This window comes from Somniosus microcephalus, chromosome 30 (assembly GCF_052327205.1).
Source record: "Somniosus microcephalus isolate GS21.2 chromosome 30, FLI_Smic_1.0, whole genome shotgun sequence".
NCBI classification, from domain to species: domain Eukaryota; kingdom Metazoa; phylum Chordata; class Chondrichthyes; order Squaliformes; family Somniosidae; genus Somniosus; species Somniosus microcephalus.
The window spans coordinates 25,843,229-25,869,192 of record NC_141016.1 but is presented as its reverse complement, the minus strand read 5'-3'; the positions used below and the strand labels follow the sequence as shown (position 1 = coordinate 25,869,192).

The window sequence follows — 25,964 nt, the reverse complement described above, 5'->3', positions numbered from 1 at the left end:
CACCCATGTATATTACCCTCCCCCACTGTGTATAGTTTCACTTCCTCTTTCCCGACTAACCTGGGAGGTTCCAGGTCTTGGCTCTTGGCTCCGCCCCTGACTTCTCTTACATAAAGATCCCAGGATCTGTATGACTCATTCCTGTGAACCAGTCGGCGTGTTGAGATGTTAGCTCTGATCTTAGTGATTAAAAGCCAACTTGTTTAAGTCTATAACTTCTAGTTTTGTGGTTATTGAAGGCCCATCAACTATTTTAGGGTAAATTAAGATGTCCTTGAAATACTGGCCTAATTTATAAGCGATAACCGAAAACAAAGATTGGCTAAATCGGTAACGAAGAATACAGAGATAAATAAGGAACAGCAACAGGCTCCAGATGTCCTGCAAAGATTCTTTAATTTAACAGAAGGCGATCGACAATCAATACAGTATTGCAATGAGTAATCATTACATTACTGAAACCAAGTGCTAGGGAGGAATCCCTGCACTATGCAGAATACACCAAGATTTAATTAAACAGCAAAGTTGTGCTCATTTTCTTAGTGTTGTATGTGACAGACAAAACCCTGAACTTCACTCACTCCCGTACCCCGTTCACCCAACAACAAAACCCAGACTCAATCGGATGGGGTCGATGCCTTGTGGAGCCTTCACAGATTTTGGCCGTGCCTTTTTTCGGGCTTGGTAACACTGGCAAGTGAGAGAATACATTGAGCAGACTGGCGGGATCGCTGCAGGGGCTTGCACACGTGAATTCGTGCAGAGGCCGTTTTGCTTTAATGAGCGGAGTGCTGGCAAGCTACACCCAGCATAGCCATCCAGTACAGTGTACGTTCCGGGGGGGGGGGGGGGGGGGGGAAACCAAGATTCGAACTTCTAGTTCGGAGAACTCCTGTTGCAGGCAGTGCAGTAATACTGGATTCCATCCGACTGATCCTCCGACAAGCCCCAAAGGGACTGGGAGGTCGGTCAATGCAGACAAAAATAGGTGAGCACTGCTCATTATTCCTGGGCCTTCACTTTAACACAGTGCCCTGACCTAGAACATAACGAATGAAAGCATTGTTTTCGAAGTCATGTGCTATAGATTGTGTGTGCGTGCGTGTGGACTGAATGCACATCTTTCCCTTACACTTTGGGAAAACTTCTGTTCAATGATTATATTACACAATATTCCAACAATACAGCCCGTCGCACCACACCATAGCTTCAGACTCAGTGTAACATGCCTATCTTTGGGGAGTTTCCATGGCAACCAAGGACTTATTTGGGAGACATCTGTCCACACAAGTCACCTCAACATTCAAAATAATTCAGTGAATGTAAAGCACTTTGAGAAGTCTCAGGAATGTACTAAGGTGCTATTATAAATGCAAGTCTTTCTCGGCCTGCTTCTACATTGACATTAGGAGGGGCGATGGGGCTCCCCGGCTCCCAACACCAGAACCAGGGCAGCGTCCCGAGGGGGAACGAGTGATTCACTAAAGTCAGTCGCCAGGAGGAACTGTTTTTAAAAAAAAATAAAACTCTCTGCAGTAGCCAGACTCATCAAATCCAGACGGTCTGTGGGCTGCAGCTGCTGCCAGCAGTCTAAGGCCCACCAAAGTACAGGAAACTTTGTGCAATCCGGCACTGACGGGACCGAGCTGTTGCCGTCCCATCAAAACTGCCGGACAAATCAGCGCTAATGTTGAAGCATACGGCTCCGTATCTGGCAACAAACCCTGTTGCTTAGCAACAGCTTCTAAACAGTCGGCCATACCTTGCAAGCGTCTCTGTAGCTTAGCAACAGCTTCAGCGAGACCTTGCAGAGCCTGACTGGTGAAAAAAAAGCAACGAAAAGAAAAAAAAACCTAACGAAACGGCTCCTGATTTTTGCCGGTGGATCGAGTATTCCGGACAGTTAACCTCCGGATAAACCAAAGTTTCCTGTAACTCGGCTTCCCTCTCCCAGCCTCAAAGGGCAGGGTGAAGCCAGACCGGCGTCCGCGCTGCCGCTACTGCATAGTCATGGAGAACCCATTGCCTGAGGCCTTAGCAGACAAGCGCCCCAGAAACTAAACTACACTACTCGAGAACTCCCCCCTAAATCGCAGGACAATACTTCCCCCTCCCCCAGAAAGAATAAGCGAGCCGCTGTGCTGGCTTAACGAAATCAGTTTCGTGCGTGCAGTCAGGGTAAAACATGCGCAGCCAGCATTTCCACCACATGCTTCTTTCATTGCCCTCTCACGATCGCTCTCCTCTTCTCCTGAAGTTGCTGGCCCCTGCTGGGATACCACGGCAGGCACGGCTAGCTCCTTACCCTGCCTAGGCCATGCACGAGCCAAGACAGCGAGAGATTCCTGCTATTCAACAACGGGAGGCTTGACTACAGCACGGGGCTCTTTCCTCACCATTCATTTGCCAGGGGTCAAGAGCACTGATTGCCTGGTGATTCCCCCCTCACGGCCCCACGCCCTCCCTATCCCAGAGCCAAGGGGAGTGCGGCACCTGCTGCCCGCCTCAGAACAGCCGATGAACCACAGGCCAGGGGTCAAACCTGGGAGCTTCTGCTCAGTAAGGACAGCCAGTGGCCCAATGGGCAGATCACAGTAATGTTTAAATGCTGCCCTTCCCTGGACTTCGCGTCAGGCAGTGGGGGATCAGAGACTGACGGGAGTCCCGATTTTAAAAGGGCCAGTCCAAATGGAGATGCGTTCCCCGTTAAACCAGGTTCCCAAAACAAGCTGGTGGTGAGTAGCAACAGCAGAGCCAGAACGGTAACACAGCACTGCTCTAAAACTAGAACAGCGGTGTCGCTTTAGAACAAATTCTCACCCACATATTACAAAAGACAGTTCATCTGTGTTGCTGAGTCTACTGCACGCAGAAAGCAAAGCTGTTCGACGGGAAGTGTGTGTATTTTATATGATATGCGCACACTAAATCGTTCACCTAATTTTCTGAAATTGCATTCCTACAAGATGCGCACTGTGCAAAATATCTTGCTGCGGTCCCAGCCCTTGTACGATGAGTGATCGGAGCCAGATATCCCAAGCCCAGGTTCACCCATGCACCTCGGTGTCATGCTGGCTACCTTCATGAACGGAAAGCCCGCAAGTACCTTTTGTACCTATGTTACACAGAATGAGGTATAAGCAGGCTCAAACACATATGTGGTATACCTCACCCTAGGGTTTCCACGCAAAACAAACTCAGAGCTGCATGCATATGTCTAACTCAACCCTGTCTAGCCTTTATTTCCCCAGGTGTGTGTATATATAGATATATTTTTTTTTTGCAATGTGCTCCCCAACCCGGTATGGAAGCCCTACATCAAACTCGGAAAGAAAAACGATGGAATGCGGTTCCCGGCGTACAATGTGATCGCGGAAACGCGCTCGTTAATCAATATAGTCCAGAGGGCGTCACCTCGGAAGCACGGAGGCAGCAGGGGGGAAAAGCAATACTTTTAAGCTTTAAATAGGTTCTGCATTGGTCCGCTGAACGGACGCTGTGTATTTGAGGTGATTCACGGCGGGGTAGCACGCTCGGTGGGGAGATACTTCGCTCCCCTCTTTTCCACTTATCTCACGCTCTGAGACATGTGCAAGGGCGTCAGCATCTCTTCGAAGATGGCACCTTTCACGTTGGATCCTCTCAGGTTCGCTTCCTGCAGATCGCAGCCAGAAAGATCACAATTCTGGAATGGAACACTTTAACCGGTTAGCACTAATTTAACGGACGAGGGGGTTCTGTAAGTTAAAGCACACACATGTAGCTCACCGTGTCTGTACCTCTGTGACAAGGGCTCAACGACTGAGCCTCCACAGCCCTCTGGGATAGAGAATTTCAAAGATTCACCACCCTCTGAGTGAAGACATTTCTCCTCATCTCAGTCCTAAACGGCCGACCCCTTATTCCGAGACTGTGACCCCTGGTTCTAGACTTCCCCAGCCAGGGGAAACATCCTCCCTGCAACTGCCATGTCAAGCCCCTTAAGAATTTTATACATTGCAATGAGATCACCTCCCATTCTTCTAAACTATAGGGAATAATAGGCCTAGTCTACTCAATCTCTCCTCCTAGGGCAATCCGCCCATCCCAGGAACCAGTCTCTATCATAGTCAGCAGTTGATAGAGATGCAAGAACTTTCACAGCCACCAGCACTCATAGGTTAATCTCTCTTGGGAAATGGGTTTTTGAAGTAGACTAGCCATGATCTTATTGAATGATGGAGCAGGCGCGAAGGGCCAAATGGCCAACTCCTGCTCCTATTTCTTATGTTCAATAAGGTGCAGGTGGCTAGGGTGAAATCTCCTCCCTTGGAAGCTGTCAAGTGATATTTGCTCAGATACTTCTAGTAAAAACCTTTTGCTGCCATATTGCCTAAATGAGTATTTACATTATTTATACAAAAAGAAAATACTGCAGGATGCTGGAAATCTGAAATAAAAACAGAAAATGCTGGAGATACTCAGCAGGTCAGGCAGCATCTGTGGAGAGAGAAACAGAGTTAACGTTTCAGGTCGATGACCTTTCGTCAGGACTGGAAAAAAGCAGGAAAAGGAACAGATTTCCCTGCCCCTACACTTGCTTAAAAACCTGTTCCATCTCCAGCTTTTTTCCAGTTCTGACGAGAGGTCATCGACCTGAAACGTTAACTCTGTTTCTCTCTCCACAGATGCTGCCTGACCTGCTGAGTTTCTCCAGCATTTTCTGTTTTTATTTTACATTATTTATGCTTGGCATCAAATGAGGAATTGATTTTAACTTATTTTTAAACTTTTGAAAAGAGGGGCCATAAATATCAGGTAGTCATCAATAAATCCAATAGGGAATTCTGGAGAAACTTCTTTACCCAGAGAGTGGTGAGAATGTGGAACTCGCTACCACAGTGAGTTGAGGTGAATAGTATAGATGCATTTAAGGAGAAACTAGATGAGGGAGAAAGGAATAGAAGTTATTCTGATAGGGCGATATGAAGTAGGGCGGGAGAAGGCTCGTGAGAAGCATAAACGGCGATGTGGGCTAGTTGGGCCGAATGGCCTGTTTCTGTGCTGTACATTTGAAGTAATTCTGTGTAATACGCTCCATTTTACCACCAGGGACAGTGCGACTAAGCAAGATTCAGTCTTCATCTTGTCTGCATACACGCTTCCAGCAGGGACCACGGGGTAATGAGTGAAACGGAGAACCTTATTCTAAACCGAGGTGCTGAGGCCACTGCATAACTTCCCAAGCCCCCTCGCCCACTCAGACCAGCGAACTCAGTACAGGCCAAAGGCTGAACCTGGGGCTCTTGAGGTCGGAATGCCTCACTGCCTTAATCAGCTCAGTCATCGGGAGGGCAGTCTTGCCATAAAAACATGAGAATTAGGAGCAGGAGCAGACCTCTCAGCCCCTCGAGCCTGCTCTGCCATTCAATAAGATCATGGCTGATCATCCACCTCAACTCCACTTTCCCGCCCGATCTCCATATCCCTCGATTCCCCTGGAGTCCAAAAATCTATCTACCTCAGCCTTGAATAGACTCAACGATTCAGCATCCACAGCCCTCTGGGGCAGAGAATTCCAAAGATTCACAACCCACTGAGTGAAGAAATTCCTCCTCATCTCAGTCTTAAATGGCCGACCCCTTATCCTGAGACTATGCCCCCTAGTTCTAGACTCTCCAGCCAGGGGAAACAATCTCAGCATCTACCCTGTCAATCCTCTTCAGAATTTTGTATGTTTCAATAAGATCACCTCTCATTTTTCTAAACTCCAGAGAGTATCGGCCCATTCTACACAATCTCTCCTCATAGGACAACCCCCTCATCCCAGAGGTCAATCTAGTGGACCTGTTGCACCGTCTCCAAGGTAAGTATATCCTTCATAAATAACAACAGAAAATGCTGGAAAAACTCAGCAGGTCAGGCAACATCCGTGGAGAGAAATTTGAGTTGACGTTTCGGGTCGAACCCTTCTTCAAAACTGGAAAGAAAAGAAACTAGATCGAAGGCAGGGCTGCGATCGGACAAAAGAATAAAAGAAACAAAAGAAGTAAAAGAGATTAGAAGCTAGACGAGATGGTAATAGGCTGAGATTAGGTGTAAAGTGTACTGGCTGGGCAAGAGATAGCTGCCAGAGACACCTAATCTCAGCCTATTACCATCTCGTCTAGCTTCTAATCTCTTTTACTTCTTTTGTTTCTTTTATTCTTTTGTCCGATCGCAGCCCTGCCTTCGATCTAGTTTCTTTTCTTTCCAGTTTTGAAGAAGGGTTCAACCCGAAACGTCAACTCAAATTTCTCTCCACGGATGTTGCCTGACCTGCTGAGTTTTTCCAGCATTTTCTGTTGTTATTTCGGATTTCCAACATCTGCAGTATTTTGCTATAAGTATATCCTTCCTTAGATAAGGAGACCAAAACTGTGCACAGTACTCTAGGTGTGGTCTCACCAAGGCCCTGTACAATTGTAGCAAGACTTCCTTACTCTTATACTCCAATCCCCTTGCAATAAAGGTCAACATGCCATTTGCCTTCCTAATTGTTTGCTGTACCTGCGTGCTAACTGTACTAGGACCCCCAAATCTCCCTGAACACCAACATTTACTAGTTTCTCACCATTTAAAAAAATATTCTGTTTTTTATTCTTCCTAACAAAGCGAGTAACTTCACATTTTCCCAGATTATATTGCATCTGTATTGCCCACTCACTTAACCTGTCTACATCCCTCTGCAGGCTCTTTGTTGGGTCTCCTCGCCTCCACTGATGGGGGAGGAAGTCCGTGCAGCCAAGAGCAGCACCATTGATGGGAGGGGGCCACAACTTCACTTATACCGGCAGCTGAGCCAAAGGATGCGACCAGCTGCGTAGGTGGGGCCCGGGGACGCTGGCGCAAGAGATCGAAAATTTTTGTGAATCTCTTCTGGATAGACAGGCTGGGGAGTAGTTTGAACAAATAGTAGTCCTGCCTTTCTCTTTAAGAGTATTCAGGCTCAAGCCAGTCCGAGGTAGATAGCAGGCAAAGAAAATCTCCATAATATACCGTAACGTCAATCATGGAGTCCAAACCAAAGTGGGTCTGTGGGAATTCAGAGTGGTGCCGTAGGGTGACGCACAGTACTGGAATAGTGCAGAGAGCTTTACTCTGCATCTAACCAGTGCCGTAGCACAACTGAGTGAATTAAAGAACTACATTCCTCAGCCCCAAGATGAAGACTCTACCGACATAACCGAACACGCAAATTCTGCCAGCAAAACAGAGCTGGTGAATCATTCCCAACACGGACTTCTGAACGAGAGACTCTGATGAAAGGTCGCACCCGACACTTTAACCCGTCTTTCTCTTTGGCCAAATGACAAGCTGCACATTTGCAACATTTTCTGTTTATTTCGGTGTCCACAGAATAGAATCATAGAAATTCACGGCACAGGGGGCCGCCATTCGGCCCATCGTGTGTGCTGGCCCAAAAAGAGCTATCCGGCCTAATCCCACCTTCCAGCTCTTGGTCCGTAGCCTTACAGGTTACGGCAATTCAAGTGCATATCCAAGTACTTTTTCAAAGCGATAAGGTTTCTGCCTCTCCCACCCTTTCAGGCAGTGAGTTCCAGACCCCCACCATCCTCTGGGTGAAAAAAGTTCTCCTCAACTCCCCTCTAATCCTTCTACCAATTACTTTAAATCTATGCCCCCTGGTTATTGACCTCTCTGCTAGGGGAAACAGTCCCTTCCTATCCACTCTATCTAGGCCCCTCAATTTTATACACCTCAACACACTCAGCCTCCTCTGTTCCAAAGAAAAAAACCCCAGCCTACCCAATCTTTCCTCATAGCTAAAATTCTCCACGTGTTCACCATCTTGTTTTTAAAGTCCAATTCCCTCCTATTATTTTCATTCTTCCATGCCCCGTTTTGGAGGTTAGCGCAGGGGTAAAGCCACGGGTAATTCTCAATCGAAAGCTAAGAATTTGGATTTTATTTTCGCCTCACCTCCAAGTCCGTTCCAGCTAGCGTCGCCCCCCGGAGATTGCAGTTTTTCAGCTTGGCATTCTTCAGAGTGGCCACTCGCAGGTTAATCCCAGTCATCTGGCTTCCCTCCATATCCACTCCTTTCAAGTTTGCGCCTGGGAAATCCAACAATAATTACTGCTTCCTGTCCACCACTTCATTTATGTTCCCCGCCCCTGCCCCCCCGCCACGATCACTGAATCTGTGACCTCCCACTGGACTACAGTTCAGCACAGACACCCAAGTGGCCATTTTTCAAGGAGTGAGCCGTGGCTCAGTGGGCAGCACTCTCTCCTGAGTCAGAAGGTCATGGGTTCAAGTCCCACTCCAGAGACTTGAGCACAAAAATCTAGGCTGACACTCCCAGTGCAGTGCTGTGGGAGTGCTGTACTGTCGGAGGAGCCGTCTTTCGGATGAGACGTTAAAACCGAGGCCCCTTCTGCTCTCTCAGGTGGACGTAAAAGATCCCAGTGCAATATTTTAAAGAGCAGGGGGGTTTCTCCCCAGTGACCCAGCCAATATTTAATCCCTTCAACCAACATTAAAAAAAGATTGTCTAGTCATTCTCACATTGCTGTTTGTGGGACCTTGCTGTGTGGAAATTGGTTGCCACGATTCCTACATTACAGCAGTGATTCATTGGTTTTAAAGCGTTTTGGGGCACCCTCAGGTTGTGAAAAGCGCTATAAAAATGTAAGTCTTTCTTTTTCTTTTCGAAGCCTGGACAGCAGGTGCTGGCAGGTGGTCAGACTGTGGGGCATCATGAGCAAGCCCGACCCTGGCCTCACACCACCTTCACTCGGACACCTTCCAGATGGGGGTGGTTTGCGTCACTAGGCAGGGCTTAGTGACGCAGAGCGTGAACGCTGGGTGATCAGCCCAAGGATGCCGAGCCAACTGTAGCGCCCAATGCCAAGATTGGATAACTCAGCACTGAGTGAGCACTGAGCCGGGGATCTCCCTGGGCAGTGTGGCTCTGTTTTTCCCCCACTAAGCCTTGACCGCCACTACATTTAGGCCACACCACAGCCTCCTTTGACTCTACTCCAAAAAGCACATCGCAGGAACCTCGACAACTTTTGGTCATATTTGACATAGTCCTGAATGTAAAAGAGGGAGCTACAGGAAACTTTTTTTTATCCGGCACCGACGGGACCGACGTGGTGCCGGTTCATCAAAAATTCCGGATAACCGAAAGCTATAGTAAAAGATACGGAGCTGAGAGCTCCGTATAAAGCAACAAACCCTGTTGCTTAGCAACAAGTGCAGAACAATGGCCATAAGTTCCAAGCGTCTCTGTAGCTTAGCAACAGCTGCAGCCACACCCTTGCACAGCAACAGATCGAGGAAGACAAGTACAATATGAAGTAAAACTTACCTGAACCTACTCCTGAATTTTGCTGGTTAACCGAGATTTCCGGTTATTTAGGTGCCGGTAAATCGAAAGTTTCCTGTATGTGGCAATTCAGAAAGATCATCCTTCCCCTTTAGTTTAAAAAAAAATTAATTCATGGGATGTGGGCGTCGCTGGCAAGGCCAGCATTTATTGCCCATCCCTAATTGCCCTCGAGAAGGTGGCGGTGAGCCGCCCTCTTGAACCGCTGCAGTCCGTGTGGTGAAGATGCTCCCACAGTGCTGTTAGGGAGGGAGTTCCAGGATTTTGACCCGGCGACGATGAAGGAACGCCGATATATTTCCAACTCCGAATGGTGTGGAACTTGGAGGGGATGGTGCTCAAGATGATTTGACTCACCTTCCAAATTGGCCTTGAGGCCGGAAGGGTCCTCGAAGTTGCAGCCTTTCAGTGATGCTCCCTCTGCATTAGAGCACAGCATTTTCACCCCTTGGAGATTAGCACCCTGGCAGAGCAAAATATACCCCAGTGAGAACCATGAATCAACGCCTTCGATCGCTGCTGTGCAGCAGAAAACAAGTAGAGCTACTGAGGGCCTTTCTCAACAGGAAGAGACTGTTAACCATAGCAGTTAATAAGAATTGGAAATTAAAAGCTCCAATCAAACATTTATAAATTCAAAAAGAAAATACTGCAGATGCTGGAAATCTGAAATAAAAACCGAAAATGCTGGAGATACTCAGCAGGTCAGGCAGCATCTGTGGAGAGAGAAAGAGAGTTAACGTTTCAGGTCGATGACCTTTCGTCAGAACTGGAAAAAAAGCAGGAAATGGAACAGATTTTTAAGCAAGTGTATTTCCCAGCCCCTACACTTGCTTAAAAATCTGTTCCATTGCCTGCTTTTTTCCAGTTCTGACAAAAGGTTATCGACCTGAAACATTAACTCTGTTTCTCTCCTCACAGATGTTGCCTGACCTGCTGAGTATCTCCAGCATTTTCTGTTTTTATTTATAAATTCAAGCTTTGGTGTCACGTCTCGCCTCAGATCACGTCCCGTGTCGATTTTCACTCCGGGTATCTAGTATTCTATACACAAACCGTCTAAACCCCTCCATTAGATACCAGCCTGTTACTCACTGCTGGGCAATGCATTAAGTGAGTTTTGACAGTCTCAGGGCAGCTCCTAGTGGGCACAGATGCACAGCAGAAAAGTGTCCCTAATTCAACTCTAACTGAAATCAATAAAAAAGACACTCGTACTTACATCCAGTACAGCGCCAGACAGGTCCGCCCGTTCCAGGTTCGAACTGCAGAGGTTTGCATGACTGAGATTGCAATTGCTAAGGTTAGCCATCTTAAAGTTGATGTAGCGAAGGTCTAGTCGGGATAAATCGGTCCCTCTAAAATTCAGACCCTGAGTGGAGTGAAATATTTTAAAGTTGTACCTTAGAATCTTACATAAGAACATAAGAAATAGGAGCAGGAGTAGGCCATTCGGCCCCTCGAGCCTGCTCCACCATTCAATAAGATCATGGCTGATCTTCTACCTCATCTCCACCTTCCCGCACTATCCCCATATCCCTTGATTCCCTTAATAACCAAAAATCTAGCGATCTCTGTCTTGAATATTATCAACTACTAAGCAACCACAGCCCTCTTGGGTAGAGAATTCCAAAGATTCGCCACCCTCTGAGTGAAGAAATTACTCCTGTCAGTCCTAAATGGCCGACCCCTTATTCTGAGACTGTGACGCCTCGTCCTACTTTCCAGCCACGGAAACATCCTCCCTGCATCTACCCTGTCAAGCCCCTTAAGAATTTTATATGTTTCAATGATATCACCTCTCATTTTTCTAAATTCTAGGGAATATAGGCCTAGTCCACTCAATCTCTCATCAGATAATCCCCTCATCCCAGGAATAAGTATGGTAAACCTTTGTTGCACTCCCTCTAAGGCAAATACATCCTTCCTTAAGTAAGGAGACCAAAACTGTACACAGTACTCCAAGTGCGGCCATGCCAATACATTACCCCAAATCCCATGAGCCCCAATTTTGTGTAACAACCTCGTGTGGCATCTTAGCGAATGCTTTCTGAAAATCCAAATACACTACATCCACTGGTTCCCCTTTATCTACCCTGCTAGTTACAACCTCAAAAATCACTATTAGATTTGTCAAACACAATTTCCCTTTCATAAGTCTGTCGACTCTGCCCAATCATATTATGATTTTCTAAGTGCCCTGTTATCACGTCCCTAATAACAGATTCGAGCATTTTCCCTATTACTGATGTCAGGCTAACTTGGCCTATAGTTCCCTGTTTTCTCTCTCCCTCCTTTCTTGAATAGCGGGGTTACATTTGCTACCTTCCAATCCGTGGGGACTGTACTAGAATCTAGGGAATTCTGGAAAATCCAAACCAAAGCATCCACTGCAGCCACCTCTTTTAAAACCCTAGGATGTAGGCCGTCAGGTTCAGGGGATTTGTCGGTTTTTAGACCCATTAATTTCTCCAGTTCTATTCCTTTACTAATACTAATTTCTTTAAATTCCTCATTCTCACTAGACCCTTGGTTCCCCACTATTTCCAGAATGTTTTTTGTGTCTTCTTCTGTGAAGACAGACACAAAGTATTTGTTTAATTTCTCTGCCATTTCCTTATTCCCCATTATAATTTCTCCTGTCTCTGCCTGTAAGGGACCCATGTTTCCTTTCGCCAATTTCTTCCTTTTTACATACCTATAGAAAGCTCTTGCAATCTGTTTTTAATGTCTCTTGCTAGTTTACTCTCATTCTATTTTCTCTCTATCAATTTCTTGGTCCTCCTTTGCTGAAACCTAAAATCTTCCCGCTCTTCAGGCTTACTACTCTTTTTGGCAGCATTATAAGCCTCTTCCTTTAATCTTATATTATCTTTAACTTCTCTTGTTAGCCACGGTTGGACCATTTTTCCCGTGGGGTTTTTAATTCCATTGCTTATCTACCAACCTACCTTAGCCAACTTGCCTCTCACACCTTTGTAGTTTGCTTTGTTCAGAATTTAGACCCTAGTTTCGGACTTAACTAAATCACTCTCAAACTCAACGTAAAATTCTATCAGATTATGATCACTGCTCCCCAAAGACTCCTTTACTACAAGGTTATTAATTAGGACGCGACGGCTGCCAACGAACTGGAAGCAGACTGCGCATGCGCACTTCTGGTTCATCACGGGAGCGGGTTCGCTAAAAAAAATGTTTTAATGCCAGGAGAGAGCGGGTTGCAAGAATACCGGGAGGGATCGGGCTGTGAGGAAAAATGCCGGGAGAGAACGGGCTGTGAGGAAAAATGCCGGGAGAGAACGGGCTGTGAGGAAAAATGCCGGGAGAAAACGGGCTGTGAGGAAAAATGCCAGGAGAGAGCGGGCTGAGGAAAAATGCCGGGAGAGAGCGGGCTGTGAGGAAAAATGGCGGGAGAGAGCGGGCTGTGAGGAAAAATGCCGAGGGGGATTGGGCTGCAAGGCAAAATGCTCTGTGGAAAAGCTTCTGGTTCCAGATTAATGCGCAGTAGGCTTTTGCGCAGCTTCCAGTCGTTGGCAGGAGTCACTCCGTATTAATGAACCCTGTCTCATTGCACAATAGATCTAAAATAGCCTGTTCCCTAGTTGGTGCCTCGACATACTGATCTGGAAAACTATGAACTTGTCTTCTGCTCCCCACCCCCCCCACTCCGGTGCACAGGATGCCATTGCTATTCCACTGTTGCTATTCAGTGACTGCTGCTGTAAAGCTATGTGAATGGACATTGAATGGCTGCATCAGCCAAATCCACTGACACCCACCGTCTGAGCTAACACATGAGGAATGCCGTACACTGCTGGCACCCGGGAAATTGTATCCCAGCATGAGTCAGTGCGTAGAGTTCTGGTCACCACATTACAGAAAAGATGTGCTTGCACTAGAGAGGGTACAGAGGAGATTTACGAGGGTGTTGCCAGGACTGGAGAATTTTAGCTATGAGGAAAGATTGGATAGGCTGGGGTTGTTTTCTTTGGAACAGAGGAGGCTGAGGGGAGACTTAATTGAGGTGTATAAAATTATGAGGGGCCTAGATAGAGTGGATAGGAAGGAGCTATTTCCCTTAGCAGAGAGGTCAATAACCAGGGGGCATAGATTTAAAGTAATTGGTAGAAGGATTAGAGGGGAGTTGAGGAGATCTTTTTTCACCCAGAGGGTGGTGGGGGTCTGGAACTCACTGTCTGAAAGTGTGGGAGAGGCAGAAACCCTCATCGCATTTAAAAAGTACTTGGATACGCACTTGAAGTGCCGTAACCTACAGGACTACGGACCCAGAGCTGGAAAGTGGGATTCGGCTAGATAGCTGTTTTTCGGTCGGCACAGACATGATGGGCCGAATGGCCTCCTTCTGTGCCGTAAATTTCTATGATTCTATACCTTAAAGAGAAGAGACAAAATAGGAAGGAAAGCATTTCCTATTTCTCCGGTTTGTCTCCTCGCTACACGCCTCTCCGACAGGGTTGGAAGGTCCCAGGACTGCCAATCAGACTCTCTGTTTGCTCAGGAGTGTGGATTCTGGTGGCGAGTGAAATTCAGTGAGCATCTTGCCATGTGGGGCAGCACGGACACAGATGCAACCTGCGGCCGCAACAGCGCTCCAACACCCTGAGCTGCCTGGCAGTAAATGAGCTCGGACTCCTACATCCAGCCACTGTATGCTCAGCAAAGAGATTCATTCCGTTCACAATCACCTGACACCGGAGCTCAGATTTTGTTGGCGTTGCCAATAGAAACCGGACAAATTCCTTCCGGGAAATGGGAGAGTGATCTTCGGCCGGTAACGAATTCTAGAATAAAGAAGCAATAAAATCACAATTAGTCACACATCCCGTTAGTCACTGATAGATAAACTGGCACCTGATTAAGCTGTAAATACTTAAGCCGGTGATAGGCACAGTTGGTAGCTACAGTGCCCGGGGCAGTACAGAGCCGTGTGGACCAGACAGTCCCAGATGGTGCCTTTCACCGCTGGAATCTGGGTTCAAACGCTGCCCAGACTGACAGGATGAACTTTTTCTCAGGCTTGTAATTTTAACGGTAGTATATATAAAAGGAGTCTCAATGCAGGCAGACCCAATGCCGTCCTCAGCAAACGCACAGGCTCATGCGGACACATGCGCAGGCTCACATGCATGCACACGGGCTCATGTGCATACAGGCACTTTTCGGCAGTCATCTAGCGGGATAGAGCAGGAACGTGATCCCTGGCTGTGTCCCTCCCTATCCCAAGGGCCTAATGGAGACTGTTACCAACAATAAAGTAACAGAGAAATGCCTTTGTTCAGTGAACACCAAGAAAAACAGTCACATCTTTACCTTAATCAATAGTTCCAACTGTTCAATTAGAGAGTCAATGCCGAAGAACTTTGCCTCTTCCAGGACACCTGGAGGAGTGGAGCAGATGTTGCATTAAACTCAGTATCCATATTCCCCACAGGGAGCCGCACGAGCTGTCCGTATAACCTAGTTAGTAAATACAGAGCCTGGTGTTGCTCAAAGCCATAAGCCTCAATGCCCCTGGCGCAATGAAAGACAGACTTACATTTATATAGCGCCTTTCACCACCACCAGACGTCTCAAAGCGCTTTACAGCCAACGGAGTACTTTTTGGAATTTAGTCACTGTTGTAATGTGGGAAACGCGGCAACCAATTTGCGCACAGCAAGCTCCCACAAACAGCAATGTGATAACGACCAGATAATCTGTTTTAGTGATGTTGATTGAGGGATAAATATTGGCCAGGACACCGGGGAGAAATCCCCCTGCTCGTCTTCAAAATAATGCCTGGGGATCTTTTACATCCACCTGAGGGGCCAGACGGGGCCTCGGTTTAATGTCTCATCTAGACAGGCTTGATGCAGGAAGGATGTTCCCGATGGCGGGGGAGTCCAGAACCAGGGGTCACAGTCTAAGGATAAGGGGTAAGCCATTTAGGACAGAGATGAGGAGGAATTTCTTCACCCAGAGAGTGGTGAACCTGTGGAATTCTCTACCACAGAAGGCAGTAGAGACCAATTCATTAAATATATTCAAGAAGGAGTTGGATATATTTCTTAAGGCTAAAGGGATCAAGGGATATGGGGAGAAAGCAGGGACAGGGTACTGAATTTGGATGATCAGCCATGATCTCAGTAAATGGCGGAACAGGCTCGAGGGGCCGAATGGCCTGCTCCTATCTTCTATGTTTCTATCCAAAAGACAGTGCAGCACTCCCTCAGCACTGCACTGGAGAGTCAGCCTAGCTTTATGTGCTCAAGTCCCTGGAGTGGGACTTGAACCCACAACCTTCTGACTCAGAGGCGAGTGTGCTACCCACTGATCCACAGCTGACACCACCTGATCTGTGCTCAACGAGCTGACCTTGGTCAGGGCATTAGCTGGGAGCTACCACTGCCCACAGGGGGTGGGGCTGGGAGCTACCACTGCCCACAGGGGGTGGGGCTGGGAGCTACCACTGCCCACAGGTGGTGGGGCTGGGAGCTACCACTGCCCACAGGGGGTGGGGCTGGGAGCTACCACTGCCCACAGGGGGTGGGGCTGGGAGCCACCACTGCCCACAGGGGGTGGGGCTGGGAGCCACCACTGCCCACAGGGGGTGGGGCTGGGAGCTACCACTGCCCACAGGGGGTGGGGCTGGGAGCTACCACTGCCCACAGGGGGTGGGGCTGGGAGCTACCACTGCCCACAGGGGGTGGGGCTGGGAGCTACCACTGCCCACAGGGGGTGGGGCTGGGAGCTACCACTGCCCACAGGGGGTGGGGCTGGGAGCTACCACTGCCCACAGGGGGTGGGGCTGGGAGCTACCACTGCCCACAGGGGGTGGGGCTGGGAGCTACCACTGCCCACAGGGGGTGGGGCTGGGAGCTACCACTGCCCACAGGGGGTGGGGCTGGGAGCTACCACTGCCCACAGGGGGTGGGGCTGGGAGCTACCACTGCCCACAGGGGGTGGGGAGGAAACCGAACACTAGATTTACATGAAGGCTTGGGCGAGATGCTGAGGGATCTGGTGGCCATGGAAACATACCCCAGGAAGGGTCAGCACCTTCAGAACAGAAGGCGGGGGTAGACGAACATGTTCTTAACAAAACAAAACTCCAAAAGTGCTGGCAAGAATAAGCTAGTCCTGAAGAAGGGAAAAACTCAGCTAGATTCCATCTCGTCGCTGACACACTGATAACATCGGGGGGGAGGGAGGGAAACAGACGCTCCCATCTGCTCCCCACACGGGGCCAACATTATCCCTGTTTGGAGGCAGCCATTTGGTCGGTCCTGTTTCTCCTCTCATGGTGCCTGGGTTCCCCAGGGTGGCCCAGTATCGCACCAATACCTCGTCCAACTGGCTATTCTACAGCTGCGAGCGTCAGCTGGCTATTCAACTATGCAGGCACTACACAGCCAAGCTCAAGCGTGCCCTCGCCTACACGTCCCTAGGCCTGGGAGGAGGGATGAGTCACTGTGCAGCCATCAGACTGCGGGTCCCTCCTCCCAGGCCTTGGGCCGGAGGTGAACTGTAGCCAATGTTCCCGGTAATTTTTTTTGGGGGGATGCGCGGCCCCTTTAACGGGCTGCACGGCTCGTTCAAATCTCCGCTCGTGGGCGGTTTTTCCATTGGAAAGCCGCCAGGCGGCCTGCACAGGATCTCCAGACCGCTGCGCCCACGCGGCTTAAAGGGAACATTGCTTGTCGCACCAACTCATAGCAGACCAGGGACCAAACCTGGGAGCGTCTGCACTGTATTAGTCTGTCCTTTAACTACTAGGCCATTAGCGAGACTCAAGCTGTAACCGTTAAATCGCCGTGTGCAGTGGGAGACAGGGAAACAAACAGAGGAGCTGATCCACATTATACTATCTTTCAGCACAGCAGCTCGGTGTGAAACGGCAGTGGAGAAAGAGTTAAAATAACATCGCTGGCAGTTTCACTGAATGGTGTAAGAAAGACAGGGGCTAACATGAAAGGCCACATCCATAAAGAGGCAGTTAAGATAGCTGACCTTTGAAGACTAAAAAGCAATTACAGGAAACTTTTTTTTATCCGACGTGGTGCCGGTTCATCAAAAATTCCGGATAACCGAACGCTGTAGTAAAAGATACGGAACTGAGAGCTCCGTATAAAGCAACAAACCCTGTTGCTAGCTTCAGAACAATGGCCACAAGTTGAAAGTGTCTCTGTAGCTTAGCAACAGCTGCAGCCACACCCTTGCACAGCAACAGATGGAGGAAGGCAAATAATAAAACTTACCTGAACCTACTCCTGAATTTTGCCGGTTAACCGAGATTTCCGGTTATTTAGGTGCCGGTAATTCGAAAGTTTCCTGTAAGTGGAAACAGGGTGTCTAGAATTTCAACTGCCCATAAGAATTTTATTACCTAGGTCACATTCCAAGGTATCTTTTAAATCAGCATTCAGCAGTTTGAGCGAATAACTGAGGAGGCAGCTTACACATGTTTACCTTAGGATATATAACTAATCAGTAAAGGTGCATGCGGGCCAAGATCCAATCAGGTTGCGGGAATGAATTGTGCATGAGGCTGCCATGCTTATTTTAATGTATAAAAATGTAGTGTTTGCTGTAACAATTTGGAGAAGTCTGGCTAAAGACAGAGCAGACTGTCTCCCCACCGGCGAAATAAAGACAACTTGACTATCGATCTGAAAACCTTGTGTCGAGTGTTGGTTTAAAATACTCCACAAAACACACTGCACAGACACAGCACAGGTGCTCCACATTTACTCCCGCACCTTCCCATTGCGGAGTTCACATTGTGCAGAACCTACCGAGTAAGTTGAGGCCTTTGTTAACAATGAGCTGCCCATGACGCAGGTAGTTCAGGATGGGCATGAAGTACTCCGGGCTGCGGTCGATTAGGAAACCTCCTTGATGATCTCTCTTATTACCCCAGGCGCCTGTTCCAGAAGAGGCAACGCGGCAGAGGAACAAAGGGGGGAGAAGGATCAGTTCACCAGCAATGTAACAGCGCATACAGTTCGGGCACGATGGGCCGAATGGCCGCCTTCCGTGCCGTCTCATTCCCCGAGTACTGTGGAGCACAAACGGTCGGGACTGCCGGGAAACTTCCTGCAAAAACCAAAGCTGGAACTGCCCGGTGGATTCGGCAGGAGAGACACAGATGCTCGCGTTTCAGGTGAAGCCTGTTCTGATACAGATCCCACCTGGAACGTGAACCGTCCCTTTAGCTTCCAGATGCTGACAGACCGGGGCAACATTTTAAAATTTAATTGCAGATTTAATTATGTCATTTACATAGAATGGACAGCACAGAAACAGGCCCTTCAGCCCAACTAGTTCATGCTCCACACGAGCCTCCTCCCACCCAACCCTATCAGCATAATTTGCCAGTTTTCAGTCAGAAGTTTCACAGACCATTCTAGCCATCACAGCATCTTTTTTTCTGGGTACGTGGCTCCTTTAAGGCCCATTAAAAATACCGCGCGGTATTGATTACCACCTCATGCGCAATTAAACTCAATTCATTTTACTATTTTCAATCAGAGCCTGGCTGTCCAGTGCACTCTGAAAGATGTTCACCCAGAGCTTGCGTTTCTGTTTCTACCAATAGCCCGCAATGATCAGAGGCAGCATTACAGACACCGTACAAGCCACTCCCAACAAAACCACGCCTCTTAGCAGCAAGGTTAATTCCTATTGTTGCGTCAGGTATCAGAAACCCTGGCAACAAGAATCAGCTGAGGCAGCACATTGCCAATGAACGCCCAGCTGACCTGATGGCAGGGCATCGGCGTCAACAGACACGGACTGCAGTCAGATGTCACGCGACGCCAGCACTGACCATTACAAGTTGCAGTGAGCAACGAGCGTGTTTAATGTATGTTAGCTGGTGTGACCCCCTGCACTGCCCCGGGGTGGTGCTGATACTAACCTTTGTCTCGGAACATGTGAGCAAGCATACTCTCCGGCTCCTTGTTCACTAAAGTGCTCCTGGGGGGGGGGGGGACAAGAAAATCATTCCAAAGTTACATCTCAGTCTTTGGGAAACTCATTTAAACAAACACACCAACTGTGCTGGGATACAAAGAAGCAGTGCGGAGTAAAGCTCCCTCTACACGGTCCCATCAAACACTCCCAGGGCAGGTACAGCACGGGTTAGATACAGAGTAAAGCTCCCTCTACACGGTCCCATCAAACACTCCCAGGGCAGGTACAGCACGGGTTAGATACAGAGTAAAGCTCCCTCTACACGGTCCCATCAAACACTCCCAGGGCAGGTACAGCACGGGTTAGATACAGAGTAAAGCTCCCTCTACACGGTCCCATCAAACACTCCCAGGGCAGGTACAGCACGGGTTAGATACAGAGTAAAGCTCCCTCTACACTGTCCCATCAAACACTCCCAGGGCAGGTACAGCACGGGTTAGATACAGAGTAAAGCTCCCTCTACACTGTCCCATCAAACACTCCCAGGGCAGGTACAGCACGGGGTTAGATACAGAGTAAAACTCCCTTTACACTGTCCTATCAAACACTCCCAGGGCAGGTACAGCACGGGTTAGATACAGAGTAAAGCTCCCTCTACACTGCCCCATCAAACACTCCCAGGGCAGGTACAGCACGGGGTTAGATACAGAGTAAAGCTCCCTCTACACTGCCCCATCAAACACTCCCAGGGCAGGTACAGCACAGGTTAGATACAGAGTAAAGCTCCCTCTACACTGCCCCATCAAACACTCCCAGGGCAGGTACAGCACGGGTTAGATACAGAGTAAAGCTCCCTCTACCCTGTCCCATAAAACACTCCCAGGGCAGGTACAGCACGGGTTAGATACAGAGTAAAGCTCCCTCTACCCTGTCCCATTAAACACTCCCAGGGCAGGTACAGCACGGGTTAGATACAGAGTAAAGCTCCCTCTACACTGTCCCAACAATGTGACTCATCCCCAACACCAATGTAAAGAAGGCCATCTGCTGCATTAGTGTGGATTTTTTACATTCCCAACCAGCCATCTCTTTGAGACTGTTGCTGAATTAAGGTCAGTTTTGTGTTGGAGGTCCATTCACAGTGAGATCACAAAAAAAAACCTTAAAATGAAAGTTAATAACTGCTGCAGATATTTTCACATCTCCATGGCCAGAAGTGAGATCAAACAATTAATTTTTATTTCGACAACCATGAACCATCTGCTCAGCTTCCAACCGAGCACATTCAGAAAAGTCAGAAACCTTTAGAACCACCAGATGCACAAATACAGCAGCCAGCACTGGACTGCGGACTGCCAGTCTGTGCGCTAACTGTCCTACCGTGTAGTGGTGAAGTATTGTCCCCCAACATTTAGCGTTATCCAGTCAGTACACGTCCCTGATTTGTCATCAATGTCCCTTCCGTCTGCTTCAGAATCTGTCAGAGGGAAAAAAAAAAAACATTTTTAACGGATTCTCCCCAACCCAGAGATCAAAATGACTTGCATTTCTATAGCGCCTTTCATGGCCACAGGACGTCCCAAAGCACTTTACAGCCAATGAAGTACTTTTACGAAGTGTAGTCACTGTTGTAATGTGGGAAACGCAGCAGCCAATTTGCGCACAGCAAGCTCCCACAAACAGCAATGTGATAATGACCAGATAATCTGTTTTAGTGATGTTGATGATTGAGGGATAAATATTGGCCAGGGCATCGGGTCCTGCTCCTCTTCAAAATAGTGCCATGGGATCTTTTACATCCACCTGAGAGAGCAGACGATGCCTCGGTTTAACGTCTCATCCAAAAGACGGCACCTCTGACAGTGCGGCGCTCCCTCAGCACTGCACTAGAGTGTCGGCCTAGATTTTTGTGCTCAAGTCTCTGGAGTGGGACTTGAACCCACGACCTTCTGACCCAGAGGCGAGGATACTACCCACTGAGCCACAGATGACAGAGCCCGCCTCCAAAATCCCCCACCCCGAGCCCCACCTGCTCCCCAGAAGAGCCATAGCCCAGGAAAGTTCAGAGGGGAATGAACGAGGAGGTACAACAACTTGCATTTATATAGCGGCTTTAACGTTGTCAAACATCCCATGGCGTTTTAACGTTGTCAAACATCCCATGGCATTTATAGATAGACGCAGGCAGGGAGCGTCTCTCTGGTGTACCCCTCTGTACCCGCCAACTCCATCGTATAAGAAGAGCTTTGAACTCATCGAATGGAGGCCAAAGGAATGATGCTTCTGCTGGAGAATTAAGCATTCGGCTATTTTGACCGGAAAGCCGGGATCTAAGCCAACTATTAGGGGAAGAGGAATGGGCACGGTTACGGAATCAGATCCTAAGCAGCACCCTTGGGAAGCCATTGTACAAAGGGTGCACGTTAAATGGATTTAACTGCACAACGGCTTCACAAGACTATGGTAGCCTCGTGGTTCTGGGGCTGGATGAGCAAGCCAGGGATGTGGAGTCCTCAATGCCAGTGTGGCAAGCTGTGAAACCGACTTCAATAAACCAGGTCAACTGTGGCCTGGCTTTGGGATGACACTGAAGAAAGCTGCCACCTTGCTGTAAAAACCTAACAGGTTCAACTCAAGTCCTTCAGGGAAAGGAACGTGTTACCCCAGCTCCAACTGGCCAACATGCGGCTTCAGTTCCACATTACAGGAAACTCTTTGGTATCCGGCACCGACGTGTTGCCAGTTGATCAAAAATTCCGGATGATGGAGAGGGTTATCTACCGAGGCTATTTTTAACAAATAAAAAAAAATAAAGAAATGTGCACTATACAGTACAGGGTAATTGGGTACTCACCTGCAGAATGTTGTGTTAAATGGATGGTGGAAGATGCTTGATTAAGTACAGTACTGCCAGTTGAGGGTAATGCAATGCAGTGACTGCCAGCAGCGTGGGAGATACACAGTACCCCTGTAAAATGGCGGATCAGAAGAGACTACCGGCAGCGCGGGAGAGTCAGACTCCCGTTACAGGGGTATTGAGGTGTTCCGACTTCCGACAGCACCAAGAAGCCGAGTAGTGGCAGTTTGGAGAACTACCCCCACTGACTAACTCGGCCACCCCGGGAGACTCGGACTCGGCAACATTGCCGGTTATTGAGGTGCTGTTTTCGGAGTGAGAATTTTGCCGGTTAATAAGAGAATTCCGGATATTTAGGTGCTGTTTAAACGAGAGTTTCCTGTACAAGGTCAACTAGGGATTGGCGACAAATTCACCCTCGTTTGCATTTGTTTCTAAGATGTGTGAGATGCTATGTACACCTGTATGCATAATGGTTTCATAAATGATATCACTGTCAATGATCCTGCTAATTTTATTTCGGGTGCGTGGCCCCTTTAAAGGGGCTGTGCGGCCCATTCAAATTTCTGCGCACACCTGGTTTTTCCATTTGAAAGTGCGCAGGACCGCAAATCGCACAGCTTAACGGGAACACTGATCACTGTACTTTCCCCCGAGAACCAATTTAAAAATAGAAAGGAAAGAATCTTCACTGCACGACTGAACCAGTTCGGTTCCGATTCACCTTACCTATAAACGGCTCCCCTTCAGACACGTACAACACGTCGTCGTCTCTGATCAAAAAAAGGAAGGAGGAAGAAGTAAATGAGCTGCACAAGAACTGCCACCTTTCAGCCTGTTAACTGGCCCACAGCATGCTGTAAACACTCAGCCAACAAGGGGAGGTCAGATGGCGCCGATCTTTCACCTCCGAGACCTGGGTCCAAATCTGGGTCAGCTTGATGGGCGGAAGTTTACCAAACAAAGAACTTCATTTGTAGAGCGCCTTCCACGTCCTCGGGACAAAGTGGAGTCCGTGCCGTTTTGAAGGCAAGCGCACAGCCAATTCGCGCACAGCAAGATTCCACATACAGCAATCAGTTAAATAATTACATAGAATATATATATTTTTTAATTCACTTATGGGATCTGGGCGTCGCTGGCAAGGCCAGCATTTATCGCCCATCCCTCACTGCCCTTGAGAAGGTGGTGGTGAGCCGCCTTCGTGAACCGCTGCAGTCCGTGTGGTGAAGGTACTCCCGCAGTGCTGTTAGGGAGTTCCAGGATTCTGACCCAACGACGATGAAGGATCGACGATATACTTCTAAGTCAGGATGGTGTGTGACTTGGAGGGGAACTTGGAGGTGGTGGTGTTCCCATGCGCCTGCTGCCCTTGTCCTTCTAACTGGTAGAGGTCGCGGGTTTGGGAGATGCTGCCGAAGAAGCCTTGGTGAGTTGCTGCAGTGCATCTTGTAGATGGTACACACTGCAGCCAAGGTACGCTGGTGGTGGAGGGAGTGAATGTTTAAGGTGGTGGATGGGGTGCCAATCAAGCGGGCAGCTTTGTCCTGGATGGTGTATACGGCACAGACACAGGCCATTCGGCCCAACTAGTCTGTGCTGCGACGTTCCCGCTCGGCCCCGCAGCTGTCTGCAGGTCCCGCGCAGGCCGCTCGATGGCTTTTCAATGGGAGATTTTGAATGGGCCGCGCAGCCAAAAAAAAGTTAGGAGGAACATTGCTGTGTTGGTGTTTATACTCCACGAGTCTCCTCCCAGTCTGTCTACCTCATCTCGGCCTTTCAGTCTGTCTTTCTATTCCTTTCTCCCTCATGAGAGATTGAGTAGATTGTCCCTAAACTCTCTGGAGTTCAGAAGAATGAGGTGTGATCTCATTGAAACACAAGATTCTGAGGGGGATTGACAGGGTAGATGCTGAGAGGTTGTTTCCCCCTGGCTGGAGAGTCTAGAACTAGGGGGCATAGTCTCAGGATAAGGGGTTGGCCATTTAAGACTGAGATGAGGAGGAATTTCTTCACTCAGAGGGTAGTGAATCTTTGGAATTCTCTGCCCCAGAGGGCTGTGGATGCTGAGTCGTTGTGTATATTCAAGGCTGAGATCGATAGATTTTTGGACTCCAGGAATCAAGGGATATGGAGAGCGGGCAGGAAAGTGGAGTGGAGGTCGAAGATCAGCCATGATCTTACTGAATGGTGGAGCAGGCTCGAGGGACCGTGTGGCCGACTCCTGCTCCTATTTCTTATGTTCTCGTGTACTCGTCTAGTTTCCTTTTGAAAGCATCTGTTTGCTTCAACCATTTCCTGTGGCAGCGAGTTCCACACCACTCTCTGAGTGAAGACGTTTCTCCCGATTGCCCTACTGGATCTATTAGTGGGAGCGTTTACAGAGCGGGATAGGGGAGGGGGAAGCGTGCTAGCGTAATCTGTGGGTAGATGCATTCTCCAGTGCATGTTAAAACATACAGATCAGAAGGTTCCAGAATTGATCGCCACTATTTGATCTGAGCTGAGCTCGCAAAGGGGAGGGGGGAACAATCAGCTCGGATTTCCGCACTGGATTTTTTAAAAATTCATTCACGGGATGCGGGCGTCTCTGGCAAGGCTACTTCTCCAATTGCCCTCGAGAAGGTGGCAGTTAAGAGTCAACCACATTGCTGTGGGTCTGGAGTCACATATAGGCCAGACCGGGTAAGGGTGGCAGATTTCCTTCCCTAAAGGACATTAGCGAGTTTTTACGACACCGTTACTGATACCGGCTTTTTATTCCAGATTTATTAGCTGAATTTAAATTCCGTGGTGGGATTTGAACTCATCCGGATCATTAGCCCAGGCCTCTGTCCAGTAACATAACCACGGTGCCACCATACCCCATTGCTGTCCACTATCCCCCGCTGGCAAGTGCCCTTGAGTGGGTGCGAACAGGATTTTGCTGGGCTGCAATCAATGTCCTCCACGCTAAAATTGCCCGCCAGCTCTCAGTGTTCAGCCTCATGGTGAAGCGTGGTCACTAGTGAATGTCAGCACCTACTGCGTGTCAGAGGGGGAATAACTTTCGAAAGAAAATTCTCTTGGGGCACAAAGTTAAACAGGCTCACCTGATGAGTGCAATATCATCAATGAGACCGCCCTTCCCATTGTAGAGGTGAGCCGCCTTAATACTCAGCTTATTACTGGCAACAGACAGCAGATCTGACAGAGCGCCGTACACAGCAACAACCTGCGAGAAGGAAAGAGAGAACGTGACAAAAAGCAGCGTCACAGGGGCGACCCGTCCGGCTGTCTCCCCGAGCTACACTCCTTTCTACAGGCTGCTTGCCGCATTCACACATTTATATCCGGGGGGAGGATTTCCGATGCCGGCAGCAACGCCAGAACTCCCGGGGCACCCGAAGGCTCGTTCGGAAGTTGTGCTCCAGACTTTATCCTGCTGGTCGTAGGCCGCTCATGGAGTTAGAGCAGTAAAAGAAAGACTTGCATTTATATAGCGCCTTTCACAACCTCAAACTGTCTCAACGCGCTTTACAGCCAATGAAGGACTTCTTGAAGTGTAGTCGCTGTTGTAATGTGGGAAACCCGGCCGCCAATTTGCGCACAGCAAGCTCCCACAAACAGCAATGTGATAATGACCAGCTCATCTGTTTCAGGTGTTGGTTGGGAGGATAAAAATTGCCCATGGGATGTTTACGTCATCCTGAGAGTGCGGACGGGGCCTCGGTTGAACGTCTCATCCGAAAGACAGCACCTCCGACAGTGCAGCACTCCCTCAGCGCTGCACTGGAGTGTCAGCCTAGATTTTTGTGCTCAAGTCTCTGGAGTGGG

At 48.6% G+C, this 25,964-nt stretch overlaps 1 protein-coding gene across 2 annotated transcripts in view; it reads right to left on the bottom strand.

The window, feature by feature from the left end:
- Positions 1-377: 377 nt before the first annotated feature.
- The window catches only part of LOC147098031 (BTB/POZ domain-containing protein KCTD9), a 52,695-nt gene continuing 27,108 nt past the window's right edge, over positions 378-25,964 (bottom strand). Inside the window, exons 2-12 of one of the 2 annotated variants that reach the window (XM_085971242.1) lie at positions 25,241-25,362; positions 22,878-22,921; positions 20,672-20,768; positions 19,296-19,354; positions 18,172-18,300; positions 14,708-14,775; positions 14,083-14,178; positions 10,599-10,748; positions 9,734-9,839; positions 7,963-8,096; positions 378-3,685 (exon numbers count right to left, since the gene is read on the bottom strand). In XM_085971242.1, coding sequence (XP_085827368.1) covers positions 3,569-3,685; positions 7,963-8,096; positions 9,734-9,839; positions 10,599-10,748; positions 14,083-14,178; positions 14,708-14,775; positions 18,172-18,300; positions 19,296-19,354; positions 20,672-20,768; positions 22,878-22,921; positions 25,241-25,362 — 1,122 coding nt within the window. In that variant the 3' untranslated portion in view covers positions 378-3,568. Of the gene's footprint in view, positions 3,686-7,962; positions 8,097-9,733; positions 9,840-10,598; positions 10,749-14,082; positions 14,179-14,707; positions 14,776-18,171; positions 18,301-19,295; positions 19,355-20,671; positions 20,769-22,877; positions 22,922-25,240; positions 25,363-25,964 lie in introns of those variants that run through there. The other variant, XM_085971243.1, reaches the window with a different exon arrangement.